Source organism: Cataglyphis hispanica, chromosome 12 (assembly GCF_021464435.1).
Source record: "Cataglyphis hispanica isolate Lineage 1 chromosome 12, ULB_Chis1_1.0, whole genome shotgun sequence".
Lineage (NCBI taxonomy): Eukaryota > Metazoa > Arthropoda > Insecta > Hymenoptera > Formicidae > Cataglyphis > Cataglyphis hispanica.
Window position 1 is genome coordinate 3,983,453 of NC_065965.1, and position 20,167 is coordinate 4,003,619.

The 20,167-nt window shown below is 38.4% G+C and overlaps 2 protein-coding genes across 4 annotated transcripts in view; both read left to right on the top strand.

Annotated features, from left to right (window-relative positions):
• The window catches only part of LOC126853667 (tyrosine-protein kinase Drl-like), a 72,062-nt gene that overhangs the window by 17,028 nt on the left and 34,867 nt on the right, over positions 1 to 20,167 (top strand). For 2 of the 3 annotated variants that reach the window (XM_050599633.1, XM_050599632.1), the window contains exon 2: positions 10,235 to 10,362. The exons of the other annotated variant lie outside the window; for it this stretch is intronic. In XM_050599633.1, coding sequence (XP_050455590.1) covers positions 10,288 to 10,362 — 75 coding nt within the window. In that variant the 5' untranslated portion in view covers positions 10,235 to 10,287. The remainder of the gene's footprint in view (positions 1 to 10,234; positions 10,363 to 20,167) is intronic. 3 annotated transcript variants of the gene reach the window in all.
• The window catches only part of LOC126853668 (tyrosine-protein kinase Dnt-like), a 172,259-nt gene continuing 152,274 nt past the window's right edge, over positions 183 to 20,167 (top strand). Inside the window, exon 1 of the mRNA XM_050599636.1 lies at positions 183 to 193. The gene's annotated coding sequence lies outside the window, so the exon portion shown is untranslated. The remainder of the gene's footprint in view (positions 194 to 20,167) is intronic.

Here is a 20,167-nt window from a genome sequence, read left to right on the forward strand (position 1 = left end):
AAATATATATATATTTTTTTTACCACATTTTTGTTAAAAAAAATACAAAAAAAAATACAAAAAAAATACAAGTTGATTCAGAAATTTACAGAAAAAGAAGTTTGATAAACCTGAATTCACTTTATTTCTTTTCATACATGTTCGCTTTCCTCTTTTGATTATGCAAACTCGGAAATGGCTAGCTGATTGTAAAGTAGAACGTTGTGAGGAAAGTAATCAAATTTCAGTCCTGCTGAGTCCTGCAATGAATGTGCATTCCGAGGAACGTCACCCAAGACAGGAGGAAGGGTGACGGGAAGAAGGAAGGGTGGGACATGAAAGGGAAGGACGGAGAGGAAGTACCGTCACTCGAGGGCGATTAACGATCGCTGATAAAACGCCTGATGGTAGGCGAGTTAGAGAGATTGACTGCTTTCGCAATAACGCCAGGATAGCATTAGCAATCTAGTTTATTAATTTGTTCGCTACTTAGAGGAACACGATAATTAATCACTGTGTAATCAGATAGTTATAATAATAATTGATGACACGAAATGAAATGCGAAATAAAGGATAACATTTTTGAAAAGAAAGAGAAACTTATAAAGAAATTAAATTTAAATTCATGCAAAAAAAAATATTACCATGTCCAAGTAATAAATTGATTAAAAAAATTCAATCAATTGTTCTCTGGAGAATAATTTTTTTTCTAAATTAACTAAAAATTTAAAGAAATATATAGGAATATTGCGTGTGAAAGACATAATAAAATAACAGATTTCGCAATTTTCCTGCAAAGAGTGCTGTTGCACTATTATAATTTAGCTCGATTAAATGGAGCCTTTACATTAGCATCAAACATATGTGTTTGTAAAATTTGGAACACTTAACGTATGTTCGATTAAATTGATGTATCGTCGGTATTACATTCATTAACGAACTGTCGGCGCGTTTGTATCTCATCGACGTTACTTCTCGTGATAATTGTCGCTAATTACGCCTCGTGTGTTCGCTTTATTTGAGCAAACGCGCCATTATTTCTCTTGCTTCTTGGATCATTATCTGCCTCGTTAAATTGATTGCTCTAATGAGTCGTAACAGGTTTTGTACCGACGTGTTATATCGATCTAGCTGCACGTGTCGCGACGTCAGTTTCATTTTGTCAGATTGAAGCATGTTAGACCAAATCGCACTTCTTGGACAGTTATTAAAGCGCGAGCCGTTATACCGATGTTTTTTTTCCGGATTTCTTCTTTTAAACTTTTTATCTCGGAGAAGAGAAAAGAAATTATCCCTCTCTCTGCGCGAGATTTCTAGTTAGAGTTAAAATGAAAAAGATTATTAATTTTTTTAGAGTATTAATCAACATTTAAGGTAATAGCGTTTTACATCAATAGAAATTTTTTTTTCTTATTTTTTGAATGCAATCTGTTACTAAATGGAATGTAGATTGCATCCGGCGATGCGTGGATTCTGATTCAAGCTTTTGTCAGGGATACATCACGTACTGTCAAACAATGACGATCGATGCACGAGCGCCGCTGCAATTGTGCAGTTTATATAGAATGTGCTTTTTTTCCATGAGAAAGCCGTGTTGCGAGTAATTCGTGAATAGTCTCTCACTTGGTTTGGTGTTAAAATACTTCCGCGACAAAGAGGCAAAGAGAATAAAATGGTTTTTTTCTCTCCGCGCAGCTGCAGTTTCGAAGATTGTAATGAAAGCACTCGCATCGCGGTGGCTCTTTCGCATTCATCTCTCGATCGCCATCGCCGCCTCTCTTGCGAGGACAGTTTTTCACGGCGCCAGCCACCTTCCGTTTGTTTATAGCTTCAACTATTTACCGTCGCTGAGGAAACAGCAAGATTTTATCACTCCGCGTTAAATTTTTAAAAGAACGACATGCGAGGAAAATCTTATTTATTCAAAAAGCGCAAAATCGTTTTTAAATAATTTAATTTTTTTCAAAAGTTGGAAGAGAAATAATCTTTCGTTATTAATATCAATTGCAGACTCATTTTCTTATCAATATCAATATACATGTATATAAATTGCATGGTCAAAAGTTTAGAATTTTTTTATTTAAAAAAATATTCAAAGAACGGACTTTAATGACAATTTTTATGGCAATTGTAAATCCCCTGCCAAAAAAAAAGAAAAACAATTTTAATTTTTTTCTGTTGTCTTTACCTAACGGATTGATACTTATTTTCCACTATTACTGAAACTGTAGCGAACAAATGTAAATATAATGCAAATTAGTATACAGTTGCACAATATTTTATATTTGCAAAATAAGCAAGCGAGATGAGGGGCGGATAGGATGTTCACTGCGCAAGAAATATATGACGAACGAAAGTTAAATCTGCTCATTGTCTGTATAGCCAAGGCACTTATCCGAACTTTTCGACAGGGAACGAAACCCAAATATTGCTTGCGTATCCTATCAATCGTCCAAATTAATCGCGCGCCGATTCGTCAGTTATCGTTAACCTACGTAGCGCTCCGGAAATTAACGAAATTCAATAATTGAGTAACGAGGCAGATCGTGTAATATTCACCTCGTTCTCTCGAAACGTAGGATCAATATTTAATAAATGTTTCACTCTACCTGAAACAACAAATTTATTGGCTAGAACGATTACCACTCGCTCGAACAACCGCGCCTGAGGGGCTATGCGCGACTAATTAAAAGCATGAGAGGGGGTAATTGAATATTAAGAATTCTGTCCGACAAAGCGACCAGCGACCAACGCGAGGCGGAGGAGACATAGGGTGACGATTGCGGGAAGGAGGGAGGGGGAGAAAATGGGAAGTAACGGGGAATTTTCGCGGGACGGACGAGTTGCGACTGATTTTAATTAAAGACAAACATCCTGTTCAACTAAACGCGACGCTCTTTCGCGGCCAACTCCGAGGTACAACCGTCCCGAAAGACTCGTCCGCTTCTTTTTGCTCCTTCCGCTTTGTCTTTCTTCCGTTACTCCTTGTTTTTCCCGTTCCCTTTCTTTTTTCTTCTCTCCTCTCTTACTCCGTCGTTGATTTTCCGCGGCATTTGCCCTCGGCTCTTTTGCGCTATATCCAACTAAACGTCGAAAACTATACAAACGAACCGAGCGAAGAGAAAGTCGGCGATATAACGGAGAAAGGTCTTCGAGAGTGGAGGTTGCCGTTGCACGGAGTATAGAGAAGTTTCAGAGGAAATGCACGAGCAAAGAGATGCAGCTTGGTTTAGACTTTGGTCGAAATAATTTGTGAAAAGTGACGTCAGCTTGCTCAAACGACTCCTGCTTCTTTATTGCATCCTGCTCTTCATTCGGTTTAAAACTGCACACATAGACGTCCAAAGTAACCGTTGCCGAAATAAAATAATAGTGTTTTTCTCTTGCAGTTTAAAGTATATAAATATCATTTTTTATAAGAAAAAGGAAAAAAATAACGAGTACCTATAAGCCACGTAAATAAATTTATTAACAAACATAACACTTTTCCTTTTTTTTTTTTTCTTTTATAAATCCGAGATAAAACGTCAAAATACTTTTCACTGTATAAACTAATGCAGGATATATTTTTGATATAAAGAAAGATATAATAAATTTTTATGTCTTTACGTCAAGACACACGACGAAAGTAACTAGTTACGCTACTTGTACCTTTGAAGCACTCGTACATCGTTAAGTCTCTCGTAGCGAAACGCAGCTCGTACCGTATCGCTTTGTCGGTGAAACAAGGTGGACTCTAATGAATAACGAATGAACGAGGAAGACCGAGCGGAATGGAAAAGTAAAAGATTAGCTGCTGGCGATATTCCTTCCATCGCATCTATCTTCTTTATTGCAAATTCGACTAGTCGACGCGCGGCCCAGGAACAATAAATGATTCCTCCGGAATTCCATCTGGCAACGCATATGTTCGGCTCGCGAAAACGGAGATCGCGATAAATGACTTAGACAGAATGAATCGTGCAAACTGCTCAAGGTCGTGCCGAGGTGCCGCATTGCGTTCGGTCGATGCACTGGTATCGATCGCCTCTTCCCGGTTCCTTCAATCATTAGAGTTCAACATTTGCGTCTCGCACGTAAAAAATACAAAATTACTCGACCAATCGAATTTTATGAGAAATATTTGTAATATTTTTTTTTACGAAGATATTGAATTTCTCAGTCAGAAATATGTTCAATAAAATCTTTTATATGAATAAAAGAGCTCTTTGGATGATTTGTAACTCGCGAAAAAATTCAATCGAAATTTATTTACAATTTTATGTGCCGTATATTTTAATATATGTCTGTATCTTATTTCTTCCAATGTTTTTCTCGCATTACATATATATTACAAATAAATTTTTATCACGATCGCATATCGTCTTTAAGGCGGATATAAAAAGATATTACGTTAGTATTATCATTACAATTACGACAAATAAAACACTAAATCTCTTGGCAAAGTAAGACACATTTGAGGAATCACAAATCCGCGACAGAATTGGCAAAGTTAAACGACGGGGTGAGCCGAGTATCTGAAACGCGCGTAAATACCAGGGACCACGATACTGGCAAAGAAGCATGTGTGCACGTTATCGACGAAGGGGGTAAACGAGTGGAAAGGACGATGGGGGGAAACAAGATCCGAGCGCAGGAGATTAGTTTCCAAGGTATATATCGACCCGGCACGACTTTTTCCATCTCCGGCGATCCGCGAGACGTTCGAATTTCCGTTGTAGTCGGCCATACGCGCCGAGTTTCCCCATCGACGGGATGTGTCTCCCATACTGGCATGTTGTATCCCTAATGTGTTTACCTTGGCTCCTGACCCTGATCATCGAACCCTTGCGTGTCTCTTCCTCCGTCTGCGCGCTCGGAGTATCCTCTTGAAGAACATCCGTTCTCCTCGTCGCTTAGCCCGATAGTTAGGCGAATACAAATTACGCGCGGCGTGCGGTGTTAATGGATCGTCGCGGCTTAGAAGCGAACGATCCCAGAAGCGTACATTAGTGCGTTTAATTCATCCTAATAAATTACACTTGTTAGTTTTACACGGCAGCAGACAACACATTGGATTAGTTTGCTTTAATTCGAGTATTATCAAATTCACGTGCAAATTATAATTTTGCAGAAATTATCGTGGCGTGGAAACTTGAAGGAATTGATGTTAATATCAAATGCGCTCCTCTCTTTTATTAATTTACAAATTTTATTTCATCTTACAATTTGGAAACAAGATAAATAATATCTGGGAGCATAGTTTCTAAAATTTAAACTTTACAAACCGTTTACGTTATTGACAGAGGACGAAACGCAGTTACTCGCACGCGTTCATTTCAAATTCAATTTGGCGTCGCATCAGTCTGCGATACAACGTCAATCCCTATGCTAATTCAATTTTCCTAGTACGATATATGCTTCCAGAACGAGACTTTCTTCCTCAAAACGACACGTACAATCAATTTCACGTATAATAACTCAATTGCTTCTCAACAAGTTTCTAAATATTGTATTTAATTAAGAAAAAGCTATTTGCTAAACAATCAATAGTCAATTATTTGTCGATTGTCAATTTAAATATACAAAGAGATAATTGTAGTCTTTAGAAATGGCATATTCTTGCTCAGAGATAATCGAGAGGGTAACACAGTAGATGAAATCGCACTTTGCTTTAATGGCCTAAAATAGTCGTTGGTCGTTCATATGCCAAACACGATATTTTACTTAACGCCATCAAAGCAGGGAGCCCTGCACGTAAACGAGGTTTCATTCCCGAAGAAGAACCCATAATCTATCCTCTCTGTTTCCGTGCTCTTTTCCAGGAGAGCCATCTCCCACGGGATAAGACAGGAGAGCTGGCCACCCTTCTTCCTAAATTCTTCCTTCCGTGCCGTCTCGACGGCAAATTGATAGATCGCCCTATGACCCGCCGTGATCTTGCGCGGGTGCTTGTGGGAGATACGTCACAAGATTTGATGGATTTGACCGCGATTTTATCATATGAAAGGGACACAAACCATGTAATAAAAGATAAAATGAGTGATATTTATACACGCGCTCGCATGTACGCGCCACATCATTCTGATTTGTCTTGTGGAATTTCCAGGCTTTGAACGATAGGAAACTTTTATATGCACAAGTATTTTTTGAAGACTCGATATGTAAAAGACTTGTGCGAAAAAATTGTCGAGCAATATGAGAGCTTTATGAATGTCTATACGATTAAAATTGAAATACGTAAGAACAAGTATAAGTAATATTTTATTTTCCAACAAACTTTTAAAGCTGATATATACAATAAAGGAACTTTATTTAAAACTTTATTAATAAAAGTTAAGAAGTTAGAAAAATACGAAGAATGTTGAACTTTATACATTTTTTTTTTTGTTTTGATTAAAATAAAGATATAAATTTGTCGAAATTTCTTTAAGAAAATGTTTTAAAATTATTTATCGAGAGAAATACACGTCATAGCATTATTTTGTTTTGAACATACATTTTTTTTATGCATACATATAGTAAATTTGATTTTATATTACATAAATATAAGGTGTCTAATTATAATTAACAAAGCCAACCATATTTTAAATTAAATTAAATTTTTTATGATTTTTTATATTTTTTATTTTATGTCATAAAATATCCGATTCAATCTCAATTATATATATGTAGAATTTAGGAAAATTAATATCTATAAAAAACTCATATAATTCCAGTTACAAAAAAAAAAAAATTAGCTTGACGTTACCTCGGCGCCTTTTTAGATAGAAATTATTTTAATATAAATCACTCTCCTCTTGACACCATAAAATAAAATATAAAAAAAGAAACAGATTTAATTTCACTTCCAAGATATGACTCTATTGATTATAATTGGACATCCTGCACGGTTATTTTATACGAATGTGGGATCCACGTAAAACCATATAATCATAATAAGATGTGACATAATTAAATGTTCTGTGTGTGCGTGCCGCCAACTTTTCGCCGTCTCGAACTTTTCGGCACACCGAAACAAAGATCCTAAGTGTCGTGAAATGGAACTTACGATTGCAGAGTACGATTGCGTTTATGTAGTATCCACGTAATCTCGACAACATAATGCAACGGTCTGCCATAGTGCGCGGTGCAACCTGATTATGTCCATTTGTTGTTCCACTCGAAACCCCCGGGTGATATCGCGGAACTTAATCCACCCGAGTTAGTTGCTTGCGCGTGTCCGTTCCTCGTGGGATCGGCTAAGATTTATCTTCTTGAAATATTTTCCACCCCTGGCTTTCCGACACGCGGTGGAGTTTCGTGTTTCAGAACCTCTTCTACGACGCGTGGAAGAAAGGGAGTGAGAGCACGCACTCTCTCTCTCTCTCTTTTTTTTTCTCGGCAAGCTCGTACTCTCTTCCTCGGCCTTACTCGAAGTCGTTCTCGTTTTACGTGTGCGGCATTCCCCCGGGATAGTTGCGACTGATAAACTGACGTATAAATATCCCCGACTTTGCATCCCGCGTTATTTCGCGACGCGGTGGGTAATAAAGATTCGCGATTTTTCGATTGTTTGTTTGCATCTAGTTATTCGCGAACGAGTGATTTAATTGACCGGAACCGAAAGCTAATTGTTCGCTGGCGTTTGCAATATTTTCCTATTAGGAAAGTAACACGTTTCATTTTTACGATAGGTTGGGTGCGAACTTTGATGATGCCAAGAAATAGACTCGCCTCGAAATTTTCTATAATATAATGAAATTATTATTTATTTAAACGAGACCCACGTTAATATGAAAATTTAATAGCATGAGTCACTCTTATTTTTATAATTTAAAATTATTAAACATATTATTAAATTATTAAACATAATTTAAAATTAAACAAAAAACAATTTTATTATATTATGCAGAATTATGAAGGAGTTTTCTGAATAAAATAATAAAATGTTTTTTTTTAAATACAAAACATTCATCAGGATTTACATTACACACGTAATATAATATCGGTAAGCAGCGATATTATATATGCGATGAGTTTCGCGAGGCATCTTGAAGTGCAAGTGGTAACGCGCTTACTTAGTCAGACACGATTCTCCACTTTAGCCGGGATTAACGCCTGATAATAAAATGGAGTACAGAGGGATTAATTCGATTTCGCGGATGCTTCGCTTAATATACGGCTGACTGTCATTATCAATTTCTCTGCCGAGTGTTAGTCTTCCGTTCGTAAGACCCGGGGCACGGAGTAGAAAGTTACTTAATCTTCTTACTACGCTTACCCTCGACCCCCCGCTCGATGCCATCTTCAACTACCTAGCATTTCAATGTATACGTATATTCACGAAACGCTAAGCTCTCGCTAAACCGTATCACAAGCGTTTGCGTTTCGCTTCGACGCCTTACTCGTAGAAATACAGATTGTACAATCTATTACAATTTTTGAAGTTTCCAATTTTATTGTTATTCTATTTTGCAATCGATAGATAATATAGATCTATATGCGTAAATATAAATAATATAAATCTACCTATATCCATTAAAAAAATATTTTTTATAATTTTAGACACAAATATTCCTATTTTTATTTTATTATATATTGAGAATATCATTAAAATAATAATAGTATATTTTTTTTCGCGCTTCTTACATTAAAGCAAGTATAAAATGTTTAGTATATTTCTAGAAATGAATATAAATACATGACAATCGCGAACAAGAAATGAAATGTTATAGAATCCTTTGACTATCAAAGAACCAAAAGCACAAAAGCAGTAGTAGAACTCTGTACAGAGTCGGACCGTCTTTTTCATTTGTTACCGCAGTCAGAACTTTCTTGACTTTGATATACAATCCGCTATGTCAGGATGTTTGAAATAATAACACGTATAGAGTAATAAAAATATTCTTCCGACAAAAACATGATACATAATTATTTACAAATTTACAAATACAGAAAAATAACTACTGAAATCGAGAGAAAGATTACTATTTATTTCTTACAACTGCAAACTAAAACACGCGCGTTACTCGCAAAGCACGTTGAGAACGAATAGTACGATTTATGAGGAGACAGAGAACTTTTCGGTTTTTAACACTATTAATTTTTACCAAGTCACGTGCGCTGTTTCCGCTCGCTCACAACGTACCTTCTACGATATAGAGATTTATAGAACATCTTTTCCACTTTCCTCCTTTTCTTTTTCTATTTTCCCTTGTACTGCCTTTTATGCGCTTCCCCTCTACCGAGATTGTGCAGCACTCCGGATCTGAATATCTCGCTTCTTTAAAGGAATCTTATCGCGAAGCAAACGCGACCACGCGACACACGGTTCGCATGACGTCGAATATCACGCATATACGGTAACGTCTGATAGAGCTTGTTCGCGAGCGTGATATCGAATTGCGTAGTCATACGTGAAAGCAGACGGATGACGAATCCGATCGACCGGGAAAATTCAGATCCCTGTGTATTTATTCGACGTAGGAGATTTTTCAGCGGTAGAGGGGAGGGGAAGTGGAGACGCGACTGTACGTACGAGTGCCCAGGAGGAATTTTTAGATCATGATCCGCGCTGCGAGGAACGGAGAATGGAGAGAGGGTGGTGCATATATCTGGCATCGACGGGGATCCGTATTATAAATCCGTTTCTGGAATCCTCGTGGTTATTTCTTGATAGACATCGTCGAGATATGATTCCGCGCCGTGTGGAAAATGCCGACAATAATCGTCGCATTAGATCTCCGCTCACCTGCCACGCCGATATCGCGCCTCGACGTGTGCTGGCGACTGGCATTTCTTTTTTTTTTTTTTTTTCATTTTTCGATAAATATTTCTACAAGTTATACAGCTATAAATATATAGCGTGATAATAATAATAATAATAATAATAAAATGACTAACACAGTTTTATTTTTTAGTGATTTATAAAAATATATGTAAAGAATAAATATATATGAAAGTAAAAAATATATAAAAGATTGCATTAGAATTTGTATCGAAAGTACGACGATGATTCTGAACTGCGCGATTTACGTGTTACCGAATGGCGAAATTATTCCGTCTCTGAAGTTTCCATACGAAAGGTATTCCGTACAACTGCGATACTTCATGCAAAGAAGACGGGACTGTGGTCAATGTCCTCAACTTATAACGAGAAGGGCGACTGCACGTGCCGTAGTTTGCGATCGGTCGATTCATCGGGGTTGGCGAAGGGAAACTTTGCCGGCGACGGTACAGCTTTTTCATAATTGATCGCCCAATCGATATACACTCCTCGCTATTCTGCTTTCAGGACTCGAGGCCGAGTTGTACTACGTGCGGGAGGGGGTGGTCAACACGTACGCGATGAATTTCGTCGTTCCTGTGCCGGCGAACATAGCGGACCTAGAATTTTCATGGCAAAGCCTCGTAGGACACCCGGTATGTATATTCACGAGAGGAACCACTCTTAACGGAAGATGCCTCGAACGTTCCAGCTTACATATTACAATTTTAACATCGATTTAATATTTATTTATTTCGCGTCTTTTTTTTTAGATATTTTTACTTTAAATCAAAAATATCCGCTCTTTTAATTTATAAATATATACGTCGCGCGATACTATTACAAACCGCGCATAAAGAGAACGAACCGCGTCTTATCTCCGAAAAATGCTACCTTCCGTCCGTTGCAGGCGGAGCCTTTTCCAAGACCTCTCTTACGTCTTGGGTTACAAAAGAAATCACGATACGCGGATGCATATCCGCGTCGCCGAGGGAAACGTTGAAACGGATCTCCCGTGTGCTCGCAGAGCAAAACGTTTCCGCCGGCCATTAACGAGACGCAACAATGCGGAACAAAGTAAACACGTGACCCGGCCAGTACGGCAACACACGGGGGTATCCTCGTTTATGTTTCGCTGCGGGATGGGTGGCCCGTCACGGTGGTTTATCGGGGTTGCTCGCCGAGGGTTAAGAGGGGTTCGTCGGGGCGAGGTACACGACGGTACAGGGCTGTATCAATACTCTATCAATATGAAATACAAATAGATGGCGTGGGCGTGAAAGAGACGGAGCGAGCCGGAGTGTGGAGTTGGGTTTTGCGCTCCCTTCGGTCACCAAGGAAACCGAACGCGCCCTCGAAACCCCTCGCGACGGGATGTAGGACGCGGAAAAACGTGAAAAGTCGCCGCGCTCTCCCTCGATCGGCATGTTAAACGACAGCAGGAAACCTTCATTCCGCAACTACCGCTGCGTATCTAATTGGTCGTAACTGCTATAATAATCTTTGTCTGATTGATTTCGATTTATCTATTATCGTATACACTATTGATGACTTTGTTTACAAATATTGAGAAATAAAGATGTTAGTACTATTTCCGTATTAATAATCGTTTCATGAAATATTGGGTTTTTTAAACATTTTTTGAGAACATTTATATGAAACATTTAGTACCCGTGCTGGAGACCACATTTTCAAGCATTTTGAATATTTTCTTAGGCACATCGTTATGCAACAAGTAATGGGTATATATTTCAAAAACAGAATATTGAAAATAGTCACTTAAATAATATATTGTTTAAAATATATATAAAATATAAAATATTTTTGAAAATTTTTTTTTGTAAAAATAACAGATACAAGAATATATATATAGAGGAAATATTTATTAAAAATGTAATAATTAAAATTATATATTAATTAAAATAACGAATAAAAGAATAATCTGAAATTCTATTCTAACGTTTTCGAATTTGCATTGATTATTTCAAATATTATATAAAAATAATTGAATAAAGAAAAATAATAAAGCTAATATTTATTTGAAAATGCTAATTTATAAAAACGATTAATATGACTTAATAAAACACGGAGCAATAATGAGTCTAAGAGATATATATATAAGAAAGTATTAAATAGAAAAAGTATGTATATGATTATTAATTTGTAAAAATACAACAGTATTTAAATATTTTACTGCCTATATAACGTGAGAAATAATTATGTAAATTGGTTAATTGAAATCTCTGGCGAGAAATATTCGTATATTTGAAATATTTATTCATAAAATTAATTAAATATTACAAATAGGATTTTAATTAACATATAAATAAATTGTTATAATTATTATTTTATGTTAATCGTTTATAATCCAGTAGGTGTAAAATATAACTTGTAAATATTTAAAATATAAATTTTATATATATTTAATATATAAATTTTAATTTGAATATCATATTTTACTGTGATGTTTTTCTCTACCACAAGTGTAACTTAATAAAATTGTTATAAGATTAATATATAAATAGAAATAAGAGAGAGCACACCTGTATCGATTTGTTTCCGGTTAGTTGATTGTAAAGTTACTTTCGACGACGTCGACTCGTCGTTCTTCTTGTCACCATCCATGTTGATAGGTCTCGGTATCGCGGTTTTATTGAATCTCGAGATTTTCAAAACGAGCGTCTGTAAAAGACCAATATGTTCTCACCACGAATGGACGCGACGACCGCGTCACGATCGTTGAAAAGATCATTCTTCCACATGCTCGTAGATGTACTCCCGGTACCATTACGGAGTAGGCGCTTTATTGTCGTTGCGGGAATAACACAACGACCCACCTTATCCCGCGGAGAGTGGTTTCCAGTCCCTCTACGCTCGCCCGTTATCTTGGTGGACTTATCCCCATAGGTTCGTTAGCCGCGCAAAATCGCACCATTTCCGTGATCACGGATCGCCGTCGTTTCGCCTTATCTCTCGCTTGCTTTCGATGGAAGAATAGGTTCTAGGAACGACACGAAAGAATAGAAGAACAATATACGTAACGGGATGAGAGTGTGCGTAGAAATTGATCGCTTAATTTCGTGTAGATACGAGAAATTGATGGCTGCATCCGCCACAGAATTTTTGTATGTACGAATGTGTAATTAATTTTAAATTGTTTCGCTGCTAAAAATCAATGTTAAATTAAAATTGAATCGTCAAGCTGTCTTAAAAAATTAATTTTGAGAAAAACAACTTTTTTTATGTTTTATTGCATTTATTATGTTTTATTATATTTACGTTGAAATATTATTTTTTTTAGTTTTTAAAAATATTTTTTTTTTAATCGAGTATTTTTTTATATTTCAAATTTTATTAAATTATTTAGTTGGAAAAAATTGTTAAAATTTAGCAATTTTATATAAATGATACATATACAATATATGCATACTGTGAGATATATCAAAATATTTTTATGAGTATGTTAGAAGTTTCTTGTTGCCTGTAAAAACATGAAAAAGACCACAATACATTCGTGAACATTGAGATATAATGCCACATAATACATTCAGCAGCAACTCGATTAAGCGTAGCTTTATCCGGCTTTATCAGTCCATCGAAAGCAAAAACTTTTCTTCTATCATGGGAACGCTACGTGTCTTTCGTGATTCTGACTCACCAGAATGTCGCGCGGTTTGCGCATTCTGCGATCAGACGAAAGGATCTCTTGTCAGATATCACCATGTAGGTTTCAATTAATCCGGTCATCTAAATCGGCGGATTCGATCGATGAGTCATGACACTTAATTCTTGGCTTTATCCGACGGATTCATCTATTGAATTTCTCCCCACGAACAAATCGATCGCGACGAAAGACTCTTGTGTGGATAATTCCTCTGATATTCGCAGTCTCGAAATGTCGACGGAATCGCGTCGTCGACCTCGTTGTTGACGGCACGAAGGAAGGAAACACTATTTTTCACTTTTAAGATGTTTCATCTTAAGAGATTGCCCGCGGAAGACGTGAAGACTGTGACAGTGAAAAATGAAACGAAGTGGGAGGACATTGGAAAAAAGGAATCGCGAAGTAACACGGAAGGCGGAAGCAAGTTCGAGCGATAGCACCCTCGATTAGGTTCTCGATTCGCGCGATGGCGAATCGGAGAGCATCACGCATTTATTTCTCCCTACATCGTCTTTCTGCCTTCTCTTTTTCCTCGCCTGCAGCAAGATGCGAGTTATTGGTCGTTCTGGGCAAGGATATAGACTGAAACGAAGTTTCTCATTGGAGTGGGATGGCGTGTGGGACGACGAATCGGGAATGATTTGTGAATCATCCACTTAGGCGAAAGTTCCTCGCTACTTTTTCCCTTACTCGGGGACCGGCGTGGGGCTCATGGAAAACGTGGAAGGGTGTCGCAAGTCTAGTGACGTCGTGCTCTCTTCTCCTTCTCTCTCCGCTCGCTTTCAGACCTTTTTCAAAATCTCCTTTTCTTTTTTCCCTTCTCTCCTCTTCTTTTTCTTCAAACTCGCTCTTTCTTCTTTTTCTTTCCCACTAGCTCTTTCTCTTTTTCCGTACATTCCGTGTTAGTCTCTCCCACGTTCTTACCTCGCTTATACGTTTTCCTCTTTTTCCATTTCCGCGTACTACCGTGTTTTCTTCCGTGTCGTGTTTTTCCTCTATCCTTTTTTCTTCGTTTTCTCTCTGCCACCTATTTTTCCTTCGCCTCACCTCCTTTCTCCCACACCCTCGTTCCATCTCGCTTCGAGATCGGGTTGGGGTGGATATAGGGTCGATCTGCGTCCTCCCCAGGGCGACAATTACTTGTAATACCGTCGGTCTCTCGGGGCCGATGGGAACTCGACGGGGTGTACTTTTCCCGTAAGGAAAAAAAAAAGATATTACTGTAACCCACATCGAGTCCGGCGTCGCTCCCTTACGGAAAGAGTCACGATCTGTCGCCTTTGTCTTATCATGGCTGACATGTCTGATGATCTGTCAGGGGCTGCCCTTCAATTAGACGTGCGTATGTCTATCATGTGAAGGGCGTACTTATGTAATTGGACTGCAAATATCTTGCAAACAAATTATCGTTAATGATTTCTCGTGTATAATATAAAATTTTTTAAGTTTCTTAGTAATTTAAAACTCACGTATATATATATATAAAGTTTATGTACACTTTATAACTACGTATCAATTTAAATAGCTGTTAAATTAAAAAAAAAATTATTTAAAATTTATTAAAAAATAATGTACACTTTTCTCTTGTCATTATAATCAAAAACGCACACACACACACACACATATATATATCTGCGATTTTTCGAGTCCCAGTCTTAATCTTCTGCTCAAATATTTTCGCACGAAGAATAGATATTAGATAGAACCTGATATTTCTCCAAAAACGGTGGTTTATTCCTAAACCTAAACCACCGACTATCAATTCGCGATGCGGATCAGCCGGCATTTGGTTCGTCGAATCCGCATCCACGAATTCCATCGAATTCCGGCCACTTCCGTTAATTAATGAGATCGAAGCCGCGGCTCATTCATCACCAGCGATCGTGCATCATCCGCATCGGACCGCTTCCCGATATACGATGTAAACGACGCGCTCTTCGCGACGATGACGGCAATTTCGAATTAATTGCAAATTCACTGAGATCACGCCGGGTGACGCGGAGGTGATTAATGTCCCCGCGGTAATCCGGGGACCGGCTTCCCGCTCCCACGATCCGTCCGTCTCGTCGTTCTTCCGGCCATCGCGGCGCTTACGTATGGTAAGTGCTGTGGGATAACAGCTTCGTGTTTCGGATAACAGGGAATATCACCCACGGGGACACCCGACACCAACCCGCCGCCGTCGTCGTGGCGGGCCGTGACAAACGCACTCACCGCGGATTATACGACATAATCGCTGGAAACCCGAGCGGCCCGACGAACACGCGGTAATTTTCCTGAAATATTCACGGAAGATTTCAGTGTCGAAGGACGTTCACGCTCGTCGCTATGTAACGGGAGACAATGACGGAAGGGTGATTGCGCCGGATTTAACGACGGTAGATTACACCGTGTTATCATGCCGCGTGTGCGGTGATTTCAGTAGACACTGGATAGCTGCTTGTTTATAAGTCAGAGCCAACGTTTTCACGAGAATCAGAATTTAATATACTATTACTCTTTTATATTTTCTACAAAAGTATCTCGACTTAATCAAAAATTAAATTTTTTATTAAAATATACTTAATCTATTTAATATAATTAAAAAAAAATTTTTGTGTATTATTACATTTTGACACTGCAGGAATCTTATTTTGTATATCAAATAGATTTGTTTTTTTCTTAAATTAGTTTTGAATTTACATAAAATAATATAAATTTTATATGGATCAAGTATGATAGGCGATTTTTAATCTCTTGTGTTAAACTTGATGTTTGCATGATGTGAAAAATCGGTGTTGACGGAGTATCTTTTTTGTTGAATGCAGAAACCTTGTCGGAGAAATATCCGCATATCCATAATATAAAATATTCAAAAAGGAATTCCATATGGCGCGATCGTACCCTGTAATGCTTCGCAACGTCGAAGCGAGAAAACGATGTAGACCGTTTATCGCCCTCTGGGATTACTCGAGAGCCGATAAAAAATTTACCGTTATTCTCCGGATCTTCGTTAAAACGCGTAAATGCACCCAACAGAGCACGCTGATCCTTATAAAATCCAGTATTAAAGCAGACATATATTCATTTGCATAATATTATGACATAATCTCATAATATCATAATCTCACAGGAGTGTGTTTCTATTTGTCTAAATATTCCGTATACAGATTTTTTTAAATATATAATATATTTTGGCGTACAATTAAATTGTGTGTCTTGTTTTATAAGAAGAGTACAATGTTTACCGATAAAAAAATCTTATAATTGCATATTTAATTACAAGAGTTGCATAACTGAATTATTACATAAATTATGATCGAAATTAAATAAGTCGTTTTTTTTTCTCTTAGCGCACTTTCGTTACATCATTCGCCGCGTCTTCACGAAGAGAAAGAAGAATAATTTTTATTGCGATTCAATAAAATGCTTTCCATAAGGTAGCTCGATCGATACAAAATTAATTGATTCACGTTCGCGAACTTACGAATAATAGCGCGTTACTCGGGCATTACTCATAGTTAACATTCAATGCCGTTCCGTGAAGTGTGCATTGTGTCGATTTAGTAAATCGTTCTCCAAGTTAAGCTTAACTTTTCGAAACGAGAGGAACAGAGAGTTTCGAAACTCTCGAATGTCCGCGAACAAGACGTTAAGGCCCGAACGTGGGCCGCGTTTAAACTGGAAATTTTGTATATACTGCATAATACGACCTTATTATGTTAAGGTATACGGCAGACCTGCGACGCGCGGGCACCGCGGGGGAGAGTGAATGCATAATACAGTGCTGCACCCAGAAATACTTGCTCGATAGCGTAGGTGGAGATTCGACTTTGTATCCGTTGGAGGAGAGAAAGAAGGGAGGGAAGTGAGGGGGGGGGGAGGGGATGGGAGTCGTCGCATGTATAGGAGTACGCGTGGTCGTTTCGATACTCCAGTCGCGATATCGATATTCACGACTCGATAACGTTCATATTTTTCTACTACGATGGCTATCCGGTATTATTGTCACAATAGGAAATAATAAAAATGTCGCCGTGAATATATCTCGCTTGCGTTCGAAGCTTGAGCTTGCGGCAAGCGAATCGAAGCAATTGATAAGCAATTATTTAATGCATCTTATGTTTTGTGGATGGTTTGTGAGTGGCTTACATACATTCATACGTATGTACACAGTGTGAAAATTGAGAAAAATGGAAAACTTGTCCATGTGTCGTAATAAGTAAGTTGTTCATTTGTGACGCTTTGCATATTAAAATGAAAGGGAAAGAGCGTACATGTTTGATATGATTAGTGAAGCTTGCCAAACAAGCGCATAAAATAGCATGCATTTTTTAAGAGGCTTTTAAATTACGTTATCTTAATAGGTGAAATGCTCGCGCGACGCATTTCAAATATAAATAATCTCCCTTTGCGACTGTCATGTAAGCAGCACGCGGATTTTGTATTCACCGTGGCATTCGCGAGAAAGAGTTCCGTTAGCGTCTCGTCGCAGAAAGCAAATCAGAAAGTACGCCAAATGACGCGTATACGTATTAATTTTCAGCCTCGCTTCTGGCGGACACCGTAACGGCTTTCATCCTCAGATATACATGGCGTTGACGTTTTAATAATTTCATTCCCCGCGTCAAGAGCCCCATTTCCCCGGCGCCATCGCAGAAGCATTTTCCGCGAGAGGATCGAATCCGTCCCCTTTCTCTTCGCTGCTGGTAGATTCAATTCCAACTTGCAGAATTGCATGCGCCGCGACGCGACGCGACGCGCGGCAATGTAATTCCGCGCGATTCTTCGAGAAACTCGTTAATTCCTGCGAGAATAAGACTTTTCAATGGCGGTGGAGTGCGCGGAACGCGACGTACGGAAAGTTCGTTATGGGGTGAGGGATGCGCGGGGGATGCGTTGCCGTAGCAGATAGATAAATAGGCTGAAGCGATTGACGCGGGGGAGAGGGGAAGAGAAAATCACGCGTCCTCCAAATGCTTCGGATGCTGATCGTCTCTCGGGAGAGTCGGCTATTGGAGCAATTTCAAATTAAAGTTTTGGCTCATTAGAATTATAGAGAGTAGTGATGCCACTCAACGTGATTATGGACAATAACATAACGTTTATAGTCAGGATTTCGTTTTAGGACGTTTTTTATTTTTTTTTCTATTTTGCGAAATAATAAGAATTAAAGAAAACATTTTTGCGTATAAAAAAAATTTATATATATATTTAAATAAAATACATATTTTATGGATCTAATTTCATTATTTCTGGCGACCATCAATGTCTCTATCAGATCTCAGCGATCAATTGTTTAAACACATGTTTCATTCAGCATTGCAGGTTATTATCTTTCGCTTTATTAATTCGAGTTCCTTTAGGAACGTATGTGTAATATGCAAGATTCATATTTCGATTTTCTTGTTTTTTTTTTTTTCATCTTTTTGTTTCTGTCGATTAAACGTCTCTTGATCGAAATATATGACGCACAATCGCGTTGAGAGAATTTAGCACATAAATCATCGTTATCGCTTCAACGACGCTTCGTTTATCGACAAAAGACCCGCTACGTTGTTCGCCGCCGACGTGAAGCACGCCGCCAATTTAAACGCGAGAGCTCCGTCGAACGAAAACACGATAACGGCGATGTCCATCCTCGTGTCGAACCGCGCCCCGGTGGGAACCTATTGTCGCTATTCTCCTCGTGCCTCGTCTCCCTTGTGAATTTGTTCTACTCGACGGTGCCGTGGATCCCCGACGGTAAAAGTTGCCTATAGAAAACTCCCGGATTCCGTCATTAATTTTCTCGTGCGGGAGGGGGAGGGGGAGGTAGAGGAGGAAAGGAGAGGTGGGGGAGAGAGGACGAACGGGTGGCGGAGGCGGCTGGGCCATAGTGAAGATAGTAGCGTCGGTGCCGCTGGCATTGAGCGATCATCTCATCTACTCGGAGAAAGTTAGATGAGGAAATTTGTCCTTGCGATAGGTTCACTCATAGTTCACAAAGTTCGGTGGAAGGCCATGCTAGGCTATATCGGTCGCGCGTGCGTATGTGTGTGTATGCATGTCCCTTCGTCTATACGCGAACGCATCCCCGGTATATGTGTGTGAGAAGTCTTCGTTACTGTGGCGACACCCGCTACGTCGAATCCATTCCCCTTCTTTGCCTCGTCGTAGAAAGCCATGGAGATTCTGGTGAAGAGTGACTACCCGAGAAAAGGAATCGACTAAACCCCTTGAGAATTAATATCTCGGTGGGGAGCAAACGACCTAAGTGCTTCAATAATCGTCGGAGCGGTTAAGAGGGTAGGAGATAAAATCATCCCCGTTCATGGATATACAGTCATTCGCAATAACGACTACATCGTTATATCTTTTTGTCATTTTATTCTTAGAAAATATATACGCGCTGAAAGTGTATATTATTAATTCCCCATTATTTGTTGATTTATACAGAAATAGCATCTCAGTAATACGAACGGGGTTGGTAAGAGAAATAAAGATCTTTTAATGTCTCGTTATTAAGATATACTTTTACGATAAAAGAGAAAATCTTATACAAGACACACACACACACACACACACACACACACACACACACATTATATATATATATATATGTACATACAATCTATTCAAGGCATTGTTGAAACATCAATTTATCTCTTTCTTTCCGTGCCGTCAATTTTATCCTTAAAAATAAAGTACGATGTAAAATATATGTGGAACACAATATACAGGATACGTGTCACGATAAGGACGAGGTATGAGAGCTCGCTTGAGGACGCCTCCTGCTTTATAGGAAACTTGGGATCAAGCGCTCGTTTATCAAACCG